The sequence below is a fragment of the Quercus suber genome, unplaced genomic scaffold (genome assembly GCF_002906115.3).
Source record: "Quercus suber isolate HL8 unplaced genomic scaffold, Cork oak 2.0 scaffold_209, whole genome shotgun sequence".
Taxonomy (NCBI): Eukaryota; Viridiplantae; Streptophyta; class Magnoliopsida; order Fagales; family Fagaceae; genus Quercus; species Quercus suber.
This window is the reverse complement of record NW_027069667.1, coordinates 753,545-773,648: the sequence shown is the minus strand read 5'-3', so window position 1 is coordinate 773,648 and position 20,104 is coordinate 753,545. Positions and strand designations below refer to the sequence as shown.

At 34.4% G+C, this 20,104-nt stretch overlaps 1 protein-coding gene and 1 long non-coding RNA gene across 2 annotated transcripts in view; one reads left to right on the top strand and one right to left on the bottom strand.

Moving 5' to 3' along the window:
• The window catches only part of LOC112010900 (nudix hydrolase 16, mitochondrial), a 62,075-nt gene extending 42,531 nt beyond the window's left edge, over window positions 1–19,544 (top strand). The window contains exons 2-4 of the mRNA XM_065779473.1: window positions 16,556–16,670; window positions 18,396–18,479; window positions 19,021–19,544. Of these exons, the coding sequence (XP_065635545.1) occupies window positions 16,556–16,670; window positions 18,396–18,479; window positions 19,021–19,266 (445 nt within the window). The 3' untranslated portion in view covers window positions 19,267–19,544. The remainder of the gene's footprint in view (window positions 1–16,555; window positions 16,671–18,395; window positions 18,480–19,020) is intronic.
• On the bottom strand, window positions 7,391–9,969 carry LOC112010898 (uncharacterized). The gene is made up of 2 exons (XR_010631330.1): window positions 8,787–9,969; window positions 7,391–7,730 (listed from the first exon to the last, which is right to left on the bottom strand). It is a non-coding gene; the product is annotated as an uncharacterized LOC112010898 (long non-coding RNA).
• Window positions 19,545–20,104: the final 560 nt, after the last annotated feature.

The following is a 20,104-nucleotide window of genomic DNA, read 5'->3' as shown; positions in this document are numbered from 1 at the left end:
TTTTTTTTTTTTTTTTTTTTTTTTTTTTTTTGCTTGCTGAAAATAAATGTCAATTCAAACAATTATATTACATACCAATATACAACAAAAATCAAGCTTTAGTCCCAAAATTTGTTACAACTAGCTATAGATCCTTAATATACAAGGTCAGCCGCATGCATTTTTTTTTTGTCCATCCCCTTCAATTTAAGACAGCCATCATTTATCTGGTAACCATTGACTATTAAAACCTAAAATTGCTTTACGAATTCTTCAAACAGCATTTCCAAACTCTGAAACTTTAGTGCCCTTGGAATTCATTGCACTGCTCAATTCAGAAAGGAAAAAGAAAACAAAGGTCAAAGATGAAAGATGAAAGATGAAAGCTGAGAAAGGAAGTTGAAACATAACAGAACAATACACTGAAGAGAGTTGTACTTGTTCATAGCTAGAACAAGTCTATCATTTTCTTTTCTTCGATAATTACGTGCACACTTGGTTAGGGTTGTATACAATGGTTAGGGTTGTATACAAGCTCAGTCAAGTATTAAATATTTTGGATTGTTTACTTAATTTTATTGCAAACGCAAGTGGAGCTCAAGTTCATCAATAAATTAGATTTTATTTTCAAGCTTGGTTAATTTTCTTATCAAACAAGCTCAAGCATATTAACTTATCCTTCTCTCATATATAGCAAACATCACAACTAAAATTTTATACCTATTCACACATCTTTGCTAATAAATAATAACTAATAAATACATATAGGGAAGTGGTGTACTCATGTTTAGCTAAACTATTGCATTCTCTACCTATTAGACATATCGGAAATCCTATAAACGATAGTATGGTGGATAAAACTTGGTGCCTCCAAGTTTCCAATGTCTTCAAATCCATTTATCCCACCAATCAGTTGTTCCTCAAGGGATAATAACTAAAATAATTCAAATTATATTATCTAATTAGTAATTAGCTACGTTGAGTTATTTTTATTTATGAACTTGTAAAAATTAAACTCGCCAATCTTGTATAGTTATTATTATTTTTTTAAGAAGAACCTTGTATTGTTAAAATTTATATATACCTTTTGTTATAAAAAAATAAAATAAAATTTATATATTACTTTTACAACGAAATTGACTATTTATATTATCAATAAACTACAGAGAATATTTTGATGTCTTCTAAACTAAATTATAAATTTATATAATCCAATATCAAATCCATATAAAAAAATACAATATTATAGATATTTAAATTGAGTCCCATGGTTGCAAGCTTAAACATAAACACATTACTATGTTGATTTTGGCTTATTAAAAATCGAGTCGAATCTAAGCTTTAATTTAGGTCATTACTAATAACTTACATAAACTAACTAAACATGAGCTATTTATGATTAACTTGATTCATTTATAGCTACACAAGGTAGGTCTAAAACCCAAAACCTATTTACCCTCCACTCTTTTAGGGGAGGAAGTATTATTCCAACTAAAAGTTAAATGGTTTAAACATCCTCTGATGTTTCAATAGATCTCATAAAAGGGTAAAGCTTTGAACAAATGTGATTACCTGAGGACACATTATCAACGTATGTAACATTACTGCTATAACTAGAACGAATATATATATATATATATATACACACACAAAAGTTCTTACAAAACTAAAAATATTAAACAAAGAAGATCGATTAATTATAGGGTTTTAAAATGCCAATTTAAAATTACAAAAAACATAAACATCTCTTACTTGTAATACAACAAACAAAACGTTAGTATCAAAATTTTGGGATCGGCCATGAATCCCTGACATATTAATTAGGGTCGGCTATATGTATTTTTTTTTCTCTATACTATTATATCTCATACACTTTTTGTTTTTGTTTTTTGGGATGGGTAGGAAGAATAATATAAGTAGAAGACGGCTCCATCAAAAAAAGTGAAGTAGGCAAAGATCAAAAGTCATACTTTTTGTTACTCCCTTAATTGACATGTCCATTTTTATTACTACTACTAATGAGATTTAGATCTCAATCTATTTAAACAGAGATAATATTGCGAACTTTTCACACTTTAATGCATTTCAGCTTTAATAACAAGGGAAAGAAGTGCTGGATTATGAAGTTTAAGCATTTCTGTCAAAGAAACATACGGTAAATTGCTGCTATTATATTAAAAATACAGAATGAAATTATTACTTACCAACATATATATGGCACCATATGGCACCAAGATAAAACAAAAGCTCAAAAATAAATGGCATTATGACGAAGAGCAACAAGACAAATGGATTCAATCAAGCAATACCATGGGCAAAGCAAACGTTAAAATTAATTCTCACAAGAAAAACATTCAGCAGAATGAAATTAAAAAAATGAGGAGTCAGTATCATAGCCTTTAGTTCATCATGAGAAATGTTTACTAGTACTTCTGTTTGCTTCTTTCTGAGAGGGGGGAAGGGTGCGATAAAGCAGGATAATGCACAATGTATATAGAGAGAAGAAAAGCAATAAAGCCGCTTACAATTGATTTGATCTGAAATTTCTCATGCCCAATGACTTTAATGGGACAAGGCAACGAAAGTACGTCAAAACTGGAGTATGACACCCAGGTACAACCATTCCATCCCTTGTTTTATAGACCAATTTAAACTGATTGCTTTTGATATGCCAGCTTATGATACTCCGAGCTGTTCCTAGAAAGATAACATCAGACTTTGGATGAATTGCATAGGGTTGAAACCAGAAAACTTCTTCTTGTAATCGAAACTGATCCACCAACAGACACTCCCACAAGTCATCGTAGCTGGTGCTGTATTTCAAAATCCACCCATCAGCTTGGTTGTGGTCTTCAAGCAACCAAATTGAGAAATCTGAGTATTCGCCCCGAGCAAAACAAGGATGTCCCATTGATACCCCAATACTTGATGATAAACTTGATCTTTTGATCTTCGGTAGATCAATGGCATGGGCGCGAAATTGATTGAGGTCGATGCAAAAATGGTTTTTTGAAGCTAACACCCAGTACAACATGCCATCCAAATAAACAAACTCCTTAATTAAATTGGACCCATCAATATGAACGGGATCAAAATGCAGTGTGTGTCGAACCCACTTTTCAGTTTCTGAAGAAAATATGTCCAACCAATTTGGTGCATCAAGATGAAAATTAGGAAAGCTAATAACTTTGAAATGAATGGATTTGCAAAGGTCAAAAGCCAGTGCAGCATCGCAATTTGAATCACAGGAGTAGGGAATTGTCAGACTCTTTAGTGGTAGGATTGCAGACATTGTACTGGCAAGTGGAGGGCTTCCTAAATAAATCTCAACTTCACCAATATCATCGCCACCGGATTCTAAGGAGACATTCTAAAACTTGTCTATCACCAGATTTTGACAATTCAGTAAAATAACGTTCAAATATATATATATATATATATATAGAGAGAGAGAGAGAGAGAGAGAGAGAGCCTTATTTGGGGCCAAAAACAGTCATAAAGGCCCAAGAGTTAAGGCTTGGGCTTTGGAAGCAAGCCCACTGCAATTAATTGTTTTAAGATGGGTATAGCGAACCAACCCGTGGGTTCCTTAACATACAGGTTAAAGTTGGAAAAGAAGATCTAAACAACATATGAAGTGAACCAAGGTGAGAAGAAAATCTAAAATATGCATTAATGTTTCCTCGATTTACCGAGGTGGCTTAATACACTTTAAAACAGTACAAGTTTGAGTAATTTCTCCTTAATTCTTAGTCTTGATCCCTATTCAATGGGTTTTCCCCTTCTTTTATAGTAACTTTCCTCTCATCTTGACCCTCCACTTGGAGAGTTGAGTATTTCCCCTAGATACTTGTCACACCCCTCATTTGAGGGAAGTGTAGGGTGAGCTATAGGCTGTCTGGGCACCGTTCAAGTATCATTTCCGTCATAAATGCGGTTGTCCTAGTTGGTATAATGCATTCAATGCGGAGGTGATGGGTGCTTCCTCAACACTCTTCTCGTCCTCTTTCCTCCAGTACCTACCATGGCTGCCTGCCTTGATCCAAACCCCCCAAACAGGGATGGGGTTCCTCTCTCCCTCGGGGCATGAGAGGCTCTCATCTGACCCCCTTCTTTCGATCAGACCAAGATTTTCTTCATTTGCCCATTAGGCCCATACTATCCTTGGGTGTGGCCTAATAGTGTTGCTGTCCTCAGACCCCCCACAATAGCTTTAAAAATATGTTTTAATAAAATTTATGACGAATTATTTTTTTTTTTTGGTAGAAGGATTTATGTTTTATTAAAATTTACGTTTTGATAAAATTTATGATGAATTCAAGATATAATTAAACCAATTATAAATTTTTAATAAGATTAATTAAAACAAATACATGAGAAATAATATAGTATACACTATAAAAAAAAATCGTGTAAGTCACAATAAGTAACTATTACAATTATTAAATTTATTCATAGAAAGGTTAAAATAACACTAGAATGCTTATAGTTTTATTTTGTACATAGAAAGCATACTAGGTTCCAGTCAACTCAACTGGTAAAGTCTCTAATGGTTGTATAAGAGATCTAAGATTTAATTCCTGCCTATACCAAAAATTGATTAATGTCTTGGTCTGGTGATAAAAAAGTTATCATCAAGAGCGATGTCATAGGTTAAAACTCTCTTAAAAAAAAAAAAAAAACATAGAAAGCACAAAGCAGCAAAGTTAAATAAGATCAGCTCCAGGAATAAACAAATAAAACAACAAAATGTCCATACGAAGAAAGAAGAGAAACAAAGTAAAGGCCAAAGCCGCTATTTGGCACCACAAAAAGTTAATTTATCTATTTTACCTACTTACTTTACAAAACATGCTATAGTAGTGGATTTATTTTAGCTTTCAACACAATAAAATAATAAAAATATCACAATAAAATAATATATCCATTACAATAAAATAATATATCCACTACAATAAACAATAATCACAACCACCTGTAACTGCTATCGCTGCCGCTATCGCTGCCACTACCGCTGCTGCCACCAACTCTTCCACCACCACCGCCACTGCAATCACTACCGCTACCGCTGCCACAACCACTGTCACCGCCGCCACATGATAGCAAATAATCGTCTAGTGTTAACAAGTGATTTTTTTTACCAGTAAATTATATTTATACATTTTTTTTTCTAAAACAATTTCTAAATCATCATGATAGCAAATAATCATCTAGTGTAACAATAATATTTTGTTTTAACCCCAAATTATATATATAAAAATTTATCTTTTGACTAAAAAAAATTTCTCAATCGTCGTGATAGCCTATTATTGTCTAGTATAACAACATTATTTTTTTTAAAATCAAATTATATATATACAAATTATTGGTTGATTTTTCTTCTCTCTCTCCCTCATTATTTCATTTTAGTCTCTTTCTCTTCCTTCTCTCTTTTTTTCTGCTCTCTCCCCTTCAAACCCAAAACCCATGGTGGAACACCATCACCAAGCCACCATGGTTGGACCATTGTCACAAGCCATTGCAACCCACCACCATCACAGGTCATTGTTACCCACCACCATCACAGGCCACGTAACCCACCGCAACCCACTTGACCAAGCCAAACCTTCGTCTTCTCTCTGTGGGTGGATCTGTCGTTGGTCTCTTAAGTCTGGCTCTCTCCTCTAGCTCGTTGGTCTCTCAAGTCCGCTTAGTTCGGTTATGGTTCATGGGTTGTGACTCTCTCAGTGATGGATTTTGGCCGTGGGTTTGCCTGATGTTTGCTTTTTTTTTTTTTTTTGAGGTAGTGGTGGGTATGGTTGGGTTTGTGACTAATGTGGTGGTGGTGGGGTTGCCGTGGTGGTGGAGGTGGTGATTGATATTGGTGGTGGTGGGTTTGATGAGTGTGGGTATGGTTGGATTTGTGACTAATGTGGTGGTGGTGGTGGGGTGGGGGTTGCCGTGGTTGGAGTTGGGTTTGTGGTGGCATGGATCAGGGGAGCGACGGCGTGAGAGGTCTGAAAGTTGAGAGAGAGAGAGAGAGTTGAGAGATTGTGAGAGTTCTGAGAAGAAAAGAAAAAGAAAAAAAAGAAAGGAAAAAAAATATTTTAATAAGAGGGAGAATAAATTAATTTTTTTTCAGCTACAATGCATAGCCATAAATATCTGTGTACTGTAGCAAGAAGGTAAAAAAAATTTCCCTATAGCACCACTACTACATCATGTATTTTTGTGTTTTGATGAAACTAAAATAGTTATATAGCTATTTACTTCACTACTGCAAATGCTCTTAAAGCTTAAAATATTTGGAGTTGTGGAACATAGACTTAAATATGTACCAATTGCAACAGGGCCAGGGTACGACTGAATGTGAAAAGGGAAGGTCAGGAGAGAAAAAAAGGGTGCGGCTCTTGGACACGTGTCCGTATCTTGACGTGTCCAGTGGCAACTGCCACTGGACACAAGCCATTCCCCCAAAAAAAAAAAAAATGATGCACATAAACTGATAATAACATAGTACTCTTTTGATAGGATGAATAGAGCAATGCATTTTTTTTTTTTTTTTTAATTCTTTAGGTTTCTCATCTTTAAATTATTATATTATCACAAATTAAAAAGTAAAGAAGTCAACAAAATGAGCTTGTAGATGTAATTTTACAAACCCAGCCAGATGATAAAAACTCATCCGAGTTACACGGGTCACCACAAATCTGCCAAGTTTGACTGAGCCTTGTGCAAAAACAGTGTAATTAAACATCCGGACTGGTTTAAGTGCTGGATCACTAGGTTTTTGGTCTAATTGGTTAGTTCGGCATGGGTTTAATTACTATATTACAGAACATTGATTGAATTGCAAATGCTATCACATATTTGCTAGTTTGTATCTAAAAGAGCATTGGTTTCTCCTCTTTGTTGGTGCTGTTTCTTTGAAAGTTTGACTATAGATTGAGATATTATATTGTCAACATTGTTGCTTTGATTATGCTAACAAAAGTAAAGAAAGGAAATGCAACCAGCTCTGTTTGGCAAGTATATCAATATTTAATAGTACAATTACCACTTAGTTGTCACTTGTCACTAACCTCTTGGGAGCCATTGCCTCCAGTCAGCTTTGTACGAGGAAGTGGACCTAAGGGGGGGATTAACCATGCTTCCGTTGAAGCATGTCTAATTGATATAAAGTATTCATTATATCATTCCAACAATTTCATATTCTGCGTCTACGGGCATTAGTAAGATCTAGAGGAGATCATATTTTAAAAGAAAAAAATCTAGAAAAGATGAATGGTAGACAACTTTTTATCCAATATTTTTCTAATAAAAAAAATACAATAGCCACAATGACAAAAAGCATTTACCGTATTGCTAATGATAATTGAAAGGAAGCGTAAAGACTTTCACAAAATGAAAATTCTTAGGATTGATCACAAAAGAAGACAAAATTCAACACAATGATATTAAGAAGAGTTGAATTACTCGGGAATCATTATTAAAACCATTGAAAGCACAAAAAGATGACAAGACTAATAAATGCCAATTCAAACAATTATATTACACTCCAAATATATAACAACAAAAATCAAGCCTTAGTTCCAAAATTTTTTGGAACTAGCTATGGATCCTTAATATACAAGGTCAGCCACATGTATTCTTCTTTGTCCATCCCTTGAATTTGAGACAGGTGTATTCTTCTTTGTCCTAAAATTGCTATACCTGATCTTCAAACAGCATTTCCAGGCTCAAAAACTTTTGTGCCCCCAGAATTCATTGCACTGTTCAATTTAAAACGGAAAAAGAAACAGAGGTCAAAGATGAAAGCTAAGATATTTAATCTAGGTTTATTGAATAATCAAGTCTAAACTTGAACTTGAGTTTTGCTCATTCCTAATAAGTAATAACAAACTTAAACTTACTGAACATAAACTATTTATTATCAAATTGATTCATTTACAGCCCCACACCTAGTAGGTCTAAAACCCAAAACCCTATTTACCCTCCACTATTTTTAAGGGAGGAAATTCTATTCCATCTAATCGTCTTAAAAATCCTCTATTGTTTCAACAGATGTCACAACAGGATTAAAGCTTTGGACGAATGTGATTACCTGAGTACGCATTATTGTTGTATGTAACATTACTACTATAACTAGAACGAAAAATATAAAAACAAAAACATTCTTATAAAACTCAAAATATAAAACAAAGATGATTGACTAAACTTTAACATTCTTCTTATAAATTATTTTGATAGTTAAAAAAGAAAAAAAGAAGAGGAATAGAATACATATGGCTTCCCCTAACATATTCCCTAAAGTTTTTTTAGATCATAATAGGATTGGATGATCGCTTTTGCCTTTAGGCAGCATACAGGGCTCCCCTATTGATCTCCATAATTTCAAAAATTAACTTTGGAGATCCCATTGTACCATATTTCTGTTTTAATGAAATTCTTACTTAAACGTAAATTGCCAACATAGCTAGAGAAAAAAAAAAAATATATATATATATATATATATATACAAAAAGCAAATGAACGAAGGGCATCAAAAAGCAACAAGGAAAAGTTATTAAAGAAAGCAATACAATGGACAAAACATATCTCATTAAAAAAACAGTTCAAATTAATTCTCAAGAAAAACATTTATCAGAATAAAAATAAGAAATCCAGGAAATGAGGTTTCAGTATCATAGTGTTAAATCATGAAACTTTTTTTCCATTCTTAATTATGCATATTTATATATATGTGTGTATGTGTGTTAGCGAAAGGGGACAGCTGACGAAGACAAAGTATAATGCATATAAAAAAGAAGAAAAATATAGCCACTTACAATTGATTTGATCTGAAATTTCTCATGCCCAATGACTTTAATGGGACAAGGCAACGAGAGTACGCCAAAACTGGAGTAAAGCACCCAGGTACAACCATTCCTTCCCTTGTTTTAGAGACCAATTTAAACTTGTTGCTTTTGATATGCCAGCTTATGATGCTCCGAGCTGTTCCTAGAAAGATAACATCAGACTTTGGATGAATTGCATAGGGTTGAAACCAGAAAATTTCATCAAGTAATCGAAATTGAGCCACCATCAGACGATCCAACAAGTAATCCAAGCGGATGCTGTATTTTAAAATCCATCCATCAGCTTGGTTGTTGTCCTCAAGCAACCAAATTGAGATACTTGAGCGTTCACATTGAGCAAAACAAAGATGTCCCATCGATACACCAATACATAATGATAAACTTGCTCTTTTGATCTTTGGTAGATCAATAACATGGGTTCTAAATAGATTGAGGTCGATGCAAAAAAGGTTTTTTGGACCCATCAATGTGAACGGGATCAAAATGCAGAGTGTGTCGAACCCACTTTTCAGTTTCTGATGAAAACATGTCCAACCATTTTGGTGCATCAAGATGAAAATAAGGAATGCAAATAACTTTGAAATGAATGGATTTGCAAGGGTCAAAAGCTAGTGCAGCATCACAATATGAATCACAGGAGTAGGGAATTGTCACAGACTCTTTAGTGGTAGGATTGAAGACATCGTAATGGCGTGTGGAGGGCTTCCTAAATAAAAGAAGGCCATTGCAGCAATCAAGGAGGTTCTTAGCATGCTTATCAATCCCGACTTCACCAATTTCATCACCGCCGGATTCTAAGGAGACATATTCTAAAACTTGTCTATCACCAGATTTTGACAATTCAGCAAAATAGCGATTTTTCGCATCATAAGATGAGTTACTCTGAATACGAGACATGTCGTCGGAAAGAACCAAAGTATGGAAATAAAGTCCACAAAGAGAAGTCTTTGCAGAGACAATTGGAACACAAGTCTCCGAAATAAGAAAGTACCAATCTTTGGATACACATTTGTATTGAATTAGATCTTTCTCAGGCAGTCTACATAGTATCTGAACTAACACATCTGGGCATAACTTAGGAACATAGCACACGTCTTTCTGAATTGAATTCGAACCCATAATTATTTAGGACAAATACTCCACAAGTCTAACTAAGAGAAATATATAAATGGACAATATTATCAAACGCAATATGTTATACCATGTTGTATATGCTAGAGTGGATGCAGAAGAGGAAAAAGCATAGAATAGGAACAATGAGAACAAGAGGGTTAAGTGGTTCAGCCTTGACAGCCTACATCCACGGAGGAATCCCTTAAGGGCTACATCTTTATTATATAAGAGTGTAGTACAAAACCTGTGTTACAATGAACCCTAACATGAGTATATATAGGCGACTAAACCCTATACTACTAGTATAAGCAGGAATGGACTTGAGCCTATTACATTGGGCTAATATGTCTAATATATATCTCTAACACCCTCCTTCAAACTCAAGGCGGAAGCCCAATGAAGGCTTGAGGTTAGATAAGCATGAGAAGATCACTTGGAGATGCCTTGAAGTATGCCTTTGAAGAAACCAGAATGAAGAATGTGCCAATTGACCAATTTAGGAGTTTCAAATGAAGAAACGGAGTCCAAAATTAGAATCTACGTGAAAAACTGAGCAGGATAGGCTATTTCAGAAATTTTGACTTTTGGTCAAAGGTCAACGCAAAAAGTCAAAGTCAACAGGTCAAAGTCAATAGATTATGGTCAAAGTCAACGGCTACAAGGACCGGGTCGGTTCTGGGTTTTTCGGGTCGGGTCGGGTCACGGATCGGGCTGCAGAGATGCTGACTCATCCTGATGACGTGGTGCTGACCTGGATTAGGGCTAACGTGGCAATAACTTGCAAGGTGCTGACGTGGCAAGATGACGTCATCAGATGACGTCAGGATGACATTAGGTGAGTTCTTCGGCGCGTGGATGGCACGTGGGAAGTCCACCGGCGCGTGGATTAGATGCCAGAAATTCTACCGGCGCGTGAGGGCGCGTGTATTGTCAGATTATGGCCGGAATTTCAGGGTTTGTAGATCGGTGAACGAGTAGGCTGTTTGGGTGGCGCGTGTGATAATAAGACGATTTGAAATTCAGGAATCTGAGGTGGCGCGTGGGAGAGTTTCGGAGTCAACTGCGGCGCGTGGAGGCGCGTGGCAGGGCTTCTGGTGACCGGATTTTTGGGTTTTCCACACGATAGGCCGTGGAGCATGGTTGTGTAGTTGGTTTCGCCAGGCGAAGGCTTGATTTGCACAGATCTGAAAGGTGAGTGGTTCGACTTGCTTGAGAGATCAGAGATGTAGTAGCGAGGCAACAACGGGGTTTCTGTGGGAGCTGCTTGATGTTGTGGACCCAGATCTGAAAGAAGGCATGGGCATTGTTGTGGATCTGTGTTATGCACGTGAGAATCTTCTTTGCTTGCTAGAGATGTTTGTTTGATGCCAAGAACGAAGTTTGGCTCTAATACTATGTTAAATATTAGCTCTGATACCATGTTAAATGGACAATATTATCAAACGCAATGTGTTATACCATGTTGTATATGCTAGAGTGGATGCGGAAGAGAAAAAAGTATAGAATAGGAACACAGCCTACATCCACGGAGGAATCCCTTAAGGGCTACATCTTTATTGTATAAGAGTGTAGCATAAAACCTGTATTACAATGAACCCTAATATGAGTATATATAGGCGACTAAACTCTAGACTACTAATACAAGCAGGAATGGGCTTGGGCCTTTTACATTGGGCTAATATGTCTAATATATATGTCTAACAGATACCCAGAAAAATTAGAAGCCAAAAACAACACTTGTTCTTCGGCAATAAGCAGATGGGGGCTTAAAGTTAGGATCTTTGTGCGGAATGTTTTTCCAGGGACTGTGAAACCCTAAATCAATATAGGGTTAAAGGAATAACGGGTCTTATTTCTCAGTTGGGCCGGTATGGACGATTATTGCGGTGGAGCAGGGCCTTCAAGAGCCCACATTTTGTTTGATCGGTGGGTGCGGGAGAATTTGAATTTGAAAATGTGGGAAAATTTGAGAGGTTTTTTTCTCTCTCTCTCTCTCTCTCTCTCTCTCTCTCTCCTGTGTGCAAGTGGATTTGTATTTTGACTAAACTATGTTAAATTGGTATTAAAAATAGTGTAAAAATAACTCGTTTGTTTTTTAATTTTTTAATTTTTTGATGAAACTTGTTTGCTTTTTGGTTAAGGGTAGACTTTTGAAATTAACATTTCTTTTAGAGTTACAATTTCTAATCTATCTATACTACTAATAAGAAGATTCCTCTAGTTTGTCTTCAATTTTTGGCATACCAAAATATTCTCATACAAATTCTGAAATAATATATGCTTTAGTTTATTTTTTTTTTCCTACAAAGAATGAAAAAGGTTAGAAGAGTAATACTATCTTACGTACAAAAGAGGAAAAAAAAAACCATTATTCTCATTTGTATTCAAATATTTGATACTTATCTAAATTGCAAGATTACTCCTTCCAAAAAAAAAATCCTATTATCTTTCACTTTATTTTAATACAAAGTGAGCTAATGATAATTATCATTATCTCACTTTGGGTGAATTAATCAAATTAATAAGTAAAAATTAATAATAGATTTGAAATTAAATAAAATAATTAAATATTATTTAAGTGATATTTAGATGTAAAAAAGTCTCTATAAAATTCTTGCCTTAAGCCTCAAACAATCTTGGGCTGGCCTTGGTCTCTAGCAATGGCAACCATACTCTCTCTCTCTCTCTCTCTCTCTAATTTTTCACTCCTAAACCCTTTGATCTAAACCAAAGTGGTTGATATTGTACCAGTACTGGCCGTACTGATTGATATGTACTGTACCGGTACATATATTAGTATCGAAATGCCAATGTTTCGTACCGGTTTAAATACTGGCCGTACTAGCCATATACCAGTTGATTTCAAGCAATATTGGCTGGTACAGGGAAAAAAAAAATTTTTATTTTTTTTATTTTTAGTTTTGTAATTTTTGAATTTTTGTAAGGACAGAATGGTAACTTAATTGTATTAACTTATTAGTATTATTTATTTTCTTAGTATGCAATGAACAATTTAGTTTTCTATTTTTTATATTTTGTTTTTTTCTTTCTTTTAATTGATGCAAAAGTTTAAAATTGAATAATTTGTTATGAATTTAGGTAATATTTTATGGTAAACTTTTATATTTATTATAACACACACACACACACACACACACACACACACACACACACACATATATATATATATATTTATAAATATAAAAAATAACAGTAAACCTGAAACGGTACATCGATATTGACAGGTACTGAAATATATCGTTCCACTGGTTAAACCGGTACAGTCTCCGGTATGAGATTGACTCCCTTAATCTAAACCTCCATGGTTGACCATGAAAGTTGCCACTCACTACCACCATCATGGTGGTCCCCATGTTTAAACCACTAACGTTTTGGGAAGCATTTTACCAACGTGGTCGTGTCTTTTGCATTCAGCTCAAAACCAAGTTTCAACATTTTGGCTCAAAACTGTGTATGGTACCCCCATTATATTCTCATGGTTTAAGCTTGGGGACCAATGGGATGGTGACGGTGGATAGTAGCTCTCGTGGTTAGCCATGAAGGTTTAGATCAGAGAGAGAGAGAGAGAGAGAGATGGATGAAGCTTGATGGCTTGATGAGTTTTAATTGGATGTATCACACTTTATTTATTAGTGTGTGCAATTTAGAGATGGCATGTTTGGATTGTTGATGTGGTATGTTTGGATTGAAGGGAGTAAAACAAGAATTTTACACAACATCCATATTGAATTTAAACTCATACATACATATATATATATATATATATATGTTTGAATGTATGTATGTGTACATATGTGTATATTTATATGCATATGAAAAGAACAATGTTTTACTTAGTATGGTTAATAAGCAACAAAACCTTAGTATATTGAGATAGTAAGCACTTATGTTGCCATTCAAATTTGATTAATATTAGTTGACTATATAACTCAATCTTCAATTTAAGTTGGTACCCTTCCTAAATGTTTCAAGAAATGGCAGTTCTTTTGGAAGATTGTATAAATGCAATAAACAAGATCATGCCCACTCACACTATGAGTTTGACTATTCTAACAAATATTTCATTTTGAAAAAAATCATTACCCAAACTATGCTAGAAATAATACTCTCCCTTAAGGTTTGGGGGTGCATTATACAATGACAAAAAGTACTTAACAATATGCTAAAAATAGTCCCAGAGAAGCCTGAAGACTTTCCCAAAATTAAAATTCTTATGATTGGTTACAAAAGGAGACAAAATTCAGCACATAATGATACTAAGAAGAGTTGGATAATAAGGGGATCATTAAAAACCATCGAAGACACGAAAAGATGATAAAATTAAATAAATGTCAATTCAAACAATTTTTGGGAACAAAGCACACATCTTTCTGAATTGAATTCGAACCCATAATTATTTAAGACAAGTACTCCACAACTCAGCGCCGGCTCAAGGCCTGGGCAACTTAGGCCTAGGCCTAAGGCCCCACAACAAATAAAAAATTTCCCTACTAAAAAAAGGCCCCATCTCCCTTAGTAAAAAGCCCAAAATTTTATAAAAATATAACATTTTTTAAATAATTGATACTTTTTTTTAAGAGCGATGCTAAAAATACCAAATTTTATTATAGATTTAACTGACATATCACCAATCACATAAAAAAGTAATTCAAACACAAATAAATTAAGTTGTTGAAATTCATCAATTACATTCATAATCACATTTATTGTGAATATTTTGTAGTATTTTTAGTATTTTTCTTTTTCATTTCTAACATGGATTTTAAAATAGGAGACCAATAAAAATTTAACCCAATCGAAACCCTAAGATGTTTCAAATAAAATGCTGCAAACGTGATAAATCACCAATGATGACTAATTTCCTACTAAGCCACACACCAAATAATATCTATCTATCTCTTTCTCTTAAAAAGAATATATAAAATTAAAATTTAGATTACAACTGTACTTAACTATGCATAGTCATATATCCAAGTTAAAGTAAGTTCCTTTTGATTCAACTATAATATTCAATCTTCTATTTGAAATTAACCTTAGTTGAGCTAGTATTATTTATCAATTTCTATATTTACATCAAATTAATCTTAATTTAATTAGTATTATATAATTTTATTTAATTAATGTTTACATATAAAAAGGCTCCATATAAATTTTTTGCCTTAGGCCCCAAATTTTGTTGGGCTGGCCCTGCCACAACTCTAACTAAGAGAAATATATAAAAAGACACAATATATATATATAGATAAAGGGTATAACTAGTACAATGTTGTAACTAGTTTACAAGTTTACATATAAATATGATGAAGAAAACTAACGATACCCGGAAAGCTGATGGGGACTTAAAGATGCGATCTTTGCGTAACCTCTGGACTCTTTGTGCGGAATCTTCGTAATGACTTGGTTGATAGCATTTTATGAAATAAAACTATTGAATTGGAAGTAGTAGGTTACCCTAATGGTTATTCAACTTCATAAACAAGGTGCATTTGGTAAAGGTAAGATTCTCACCACTGTTAAGCGTGATATAACCTTTGAGCGGCTTTTTAGTGAATTTGGGTGACATTATAGTGTAGATGAGATTCTTAGTATATTATTTGATTGAGGAATGAATACAATGTGTTATGTCCTAGGCAAAACACTTGAAAAAATTTTCTGAAATTTTTTTTTTTATAATTTTTTATAATTAACAAATAATTTTCTGAATTAAAACACTCTCTACACTTCTCATTTCTCATTGATATTTATAGGCAAATACAATGCATGATATTCATACAATAATGGTTGGACTACTTCCAACACAATAGGCAACTTCCTACTTCCTAGGTAGATAACCTCTGATATCACTTGCCAATGGTCTACCACTGTAATTAGCGCTTATTGATGAAGGCTGGGGCCAGAAGGAATATAATTGAGGAAAAGAGAATCGATCTGTGAAGATTCTTCAAAGCTTCTTTCAAGAGGGAGGTTGAGGTTGGTCTTGATAATCCTTGATGTCTGCTTAAACAAGTGCCTAGTCTGTCCTTGATATCTGCAGTAGTTTCTGTGAAGTAGCTCTAATGAACATGGAATAGACAGACATTGGAATGCACCAAACACGGTTGATGTGAGATGCCTGTGTGTGCCATCTTTTCTGGGGTTGAGCTTGGGTGCACTTGCATGCATTTGTTTGTAGGCCATTCATGATCAAACTTATGCCTTATGTGGACCATATGGAAACAGGTTTAATCACATATTCATTGATGTGGAGTCATCTACTCTGTGAGTTTTTTTTATGGCAATCTTTGTATCAGTGGGTCGCAGGTTTTGGCAGTGTTTATTTCAGTTCCTTTTTTAGATTTTGTTGAGTATTTAAACTTTAATGTGTAACTTATTTTAGGAATTCAATGCATACTGGTTGTAAGTATTGATCTCCTCTTTCTAATAAAATAGTTTATCTTCTTCTTAAAAAATAAAACTTGTAACAATATAAAAAAGAAGAAATTTTTATCATAATGTATATATTTTTTCAGTTGGGACTTATATTATTGGTTGTAACATTAGGGGTATCGGCAAAAGATTCCTATTATGTTTGGTGCACTGAAGCTAACTGAGCAGATTTTTTACAGGTGTATTCCATTTAGGTATAGAGATTCAGATGTGAGTGGCAATTCGAATTCTGAGAAGATTGTTGAGGTGCTTATGATTAACTCAACTAGTGGGCCAGGTCTCCTGTTTACAAAGGTAATAAGCAATTTTTTTTTTTTTTTTCCTGAAAATTTACTTTGACGAGAATTGTTATATATTTTTGGTTCACTTCTCTGCTAGCTTGGTCATTAAAATGTTATGGACTCTCTCTGTCACACACACACACACACACTGGAGATTAATATTTAGGCCAAGTGCAGTACAAGTGGAATTTTTCAGTAGGAAATGAACATGCTTTCAAATCAATTTACAGTCTCCAAATTCTTTGCAGAAGTTGACATGGCAACTTCTTGCTTTCCATTTTCCTTGTGTTTTTTTTAGCTGCTTGGTTAGTCCAGTTCTTGATTATATGTCCCCTGTCAAAACTTTATTCTGTATGGCTTATGGCAGTTCTATTTGCTGGTAAAATTACAAGGATAATATTATGTGTTTCTTGGGAAGTGTGAGTGGAGTCCCTGCATATTTAGCTTTCATGCATTATTAGCTTACACTTGCAGTCCCTATAAGCCGAAGCTTTAATATTATAAAAGGTTGTTCCATTTGCAGGAAGGCATCAATTTCATTTGTTCCATCCATAGCTTATTGGTGACTCCTAAATTTCACTATTCACTCCCAAAATAATGTGCCAAGTTGAATTTTGTGATGCTTTGAAGTTATTTTAGGACCAAAAGTTAATAGGGATGGTTGATAGTGTAATATTTACTTGGAGGTTGATAAGATTGTTTGTTTGGCAGTATATCAATTTTTAAGAGTATAATTACCCCTTAGTTATCACAAACCTCTTGGGAGCAATCTTAGGACAATAGAATTTTAGGGCATAGAGATGGACTAGAACTGAAAAAGGTATATCCTATTGGGTACTTGTAAATTTCAGTTTAGCAAATATTCTGGTTTGTTCTGACAGGGTGAATTGCCTATGAAAAATTTCAAGGAATTTTCCAGTCAGTTTTGTATGAGGCAAAGGACCTTACCAGCATTAGGTCACGGTCCATCGCCTTCATGAAGATGGTACACTGGAAGTGATCAATGTCAGTTAAACAGGAGAAGGATGTGGAGATTTATGATCAGCCATGCATGGATTCTATTATGCTTGGCAAATATGCAAGTTCTATTTAATAATAAATAAACCATATTAGAAGGCATTCAGGCGATGACACCCAAGCACATGAGTAGAGGAATGGAAATTGTGGGAGATTTGTAGATGGTTCACGGTTGCCAGGCCAACTTAACTATAGGAGAAATGCATGGAGGCCTGTGGCAGTTGATATAATTATATGTCAACATATGTCAACACTCTAGCTTCTGTCATAGCGTGCTGTAGAACTATATTTTGGAAGCTATTGGGCAGGAAGCTTTTATTCTAAGGAAACTAACTGATCTTGAACTAAATCTCAATTTGCAGCAATGCAATTTAAATTAAACCAATACCAAGATTTATGCCAGTGCATATCTGATTCATCATTGATGGTCCTAACTGATGACATGTGTGTTTTTGACAAGTAATAAGAATTTGGGAATTCCTTAATTGAATTCAAAAGTTTGGATTCTTTTTTGGGAAGCAACATGAGATATTTATTTGCAGTTTTTATTGGTAAGTCTTTTTCAAATGTAGTGCAAATTAGCTAGTTTATGACTACTCGGGAGATTTTGTTTTGTGTGGTTTTTATAAATTTCTGTTTTTTGCTTTACCGACCATCATTTAGAAAGTGGGAGGTGATAATTACACAATTGTTTTCATGAATTGTTCTTTTCCTTTTATAGGGTGGTTGGGAGAATGATGAAGCTGTTCAGGAGGCAGCAGTAAGGGAAGCTATTGAAGAGGCTGGAGTTCAAGGGGAACTAATGGTGATTTTGATTTTAATAAATTTGATGTTGTCCTTGTTTTTTTCTTCTTCTTTTTCCATTGAACTTGTGTGATATTGTTATAAACCCTTTGAATTATTTTATAGTCACTTAATCTTCTGAAGGTCTTGAAGTTGATCTGATTTTTAGGTTTCAATTGTTGCATTATCAGTTTGCTTAATTCTCCCATGTTTATCTTGGACTGCTTTTGGAGAAGCAATAAAATTCTGTTTTTCGTTTGTGTATATCTGCCTTGTTAGTTGTGATTGTCGCTTTAGATGCCTACATTTCAATACAGATAAAACTTTGATTGCTGTTGCAATTATTATTTGTTTGTTTACTGAATTTTTTTAAAATACAATATTTGGCATCCTAGTCCTAGATTTAGCAAAATGCTGGACAGTTTCCACTCATGTTGTTGATGACATTTGCTACTGTTTAGCGGAAAGGTTTTAAAAAAAATACTGAAAGATATTGCTGCACTTGTTTTGATTATGGCATATTCAAGTTATACATTAAGGTTGCTTCTATTTCTTGGTTTTAGGATTTCTTGGGTTATTATCCCTTTAAAAGTAAAACCCACCAAGATGAGTTCTACCCAGAAGGTTCATGTAAAGCTGCAATGTTTGCTTTGTTAGTCAAGGAGGAGCTTGAGTCATGGCCAGAGCAGAGCACCAGAAACAGAACTTGGCTGATTGTACCAGAGGCACTGGATAGGTGCTGGCATCCATGGATGAGGGATGCCCTGGAGAATGGCTTCTCTAAATGGCCTGCAGGGAAGGACATCTGAGCACCATTGACTTGCTGGGGTGCACATGAAGTAAATGCAAAAGTTAAGGATTACATTGTTACTGTTTTTTCAAGTCTATTTTTCTATTCTTATGAATGCCTCTCTGATATTTTAATTCAGAGAGTATTCATGTGACTTTAGCTTAAGTTTGAGTCCCCTCCAAGATGTTCATTAATGTATAACTTGAAAAGTTTAGCCATTATTGTGCCTCATTCTCCATGACCGCATAATTAGAAAGTTAAGAAAGAAAGAAAGTACTACTAAGCTCTTTTTCCTACTGATCCACTTGTCGAGCATCTACAGTTGTGGAAAGTCAAGAATGTCTTGGCTTTTCCTCAATTTTTGCTTCTGTAGAGTTGGGAAAGTTCTAATGTGGTGTATTATTTATTTATTAATATCTTGTTAACATTGAAGGGATAGTAGTTTTATTTTTAATACTATATTTAGTTTTAAATTTTATCATATTTTTAATTATTGAATTCTTTTTTTTTTTTTTGGTACCTTTCCCTCATCCTTGCTTGAAGTTATGGTAGATTTTCTTAGTATTATCATACCAACGGGTGCTGGTTAAGGTGCAAAAAGGACAAAAAGAAGTCGGAAAAAAGTAAAAAAAAAACATCAAGCGGTACTTATAAAGCTAAACAAATAAGATAAAGCTATAAAAAAAGACAAAAAATTGTCATACAAATTTCAAAAAAGTTGTTAACGGGCACAAGGGCACCGCAAGGGGCCGTTAACACAGCCCTAATATAATAGAGCAATATTAATCGGCAAAGTTTTATGGGTTCTTATTTGGAGTCATCCACAACTGAAATCACTAATAAGTTGCCACAGCAGC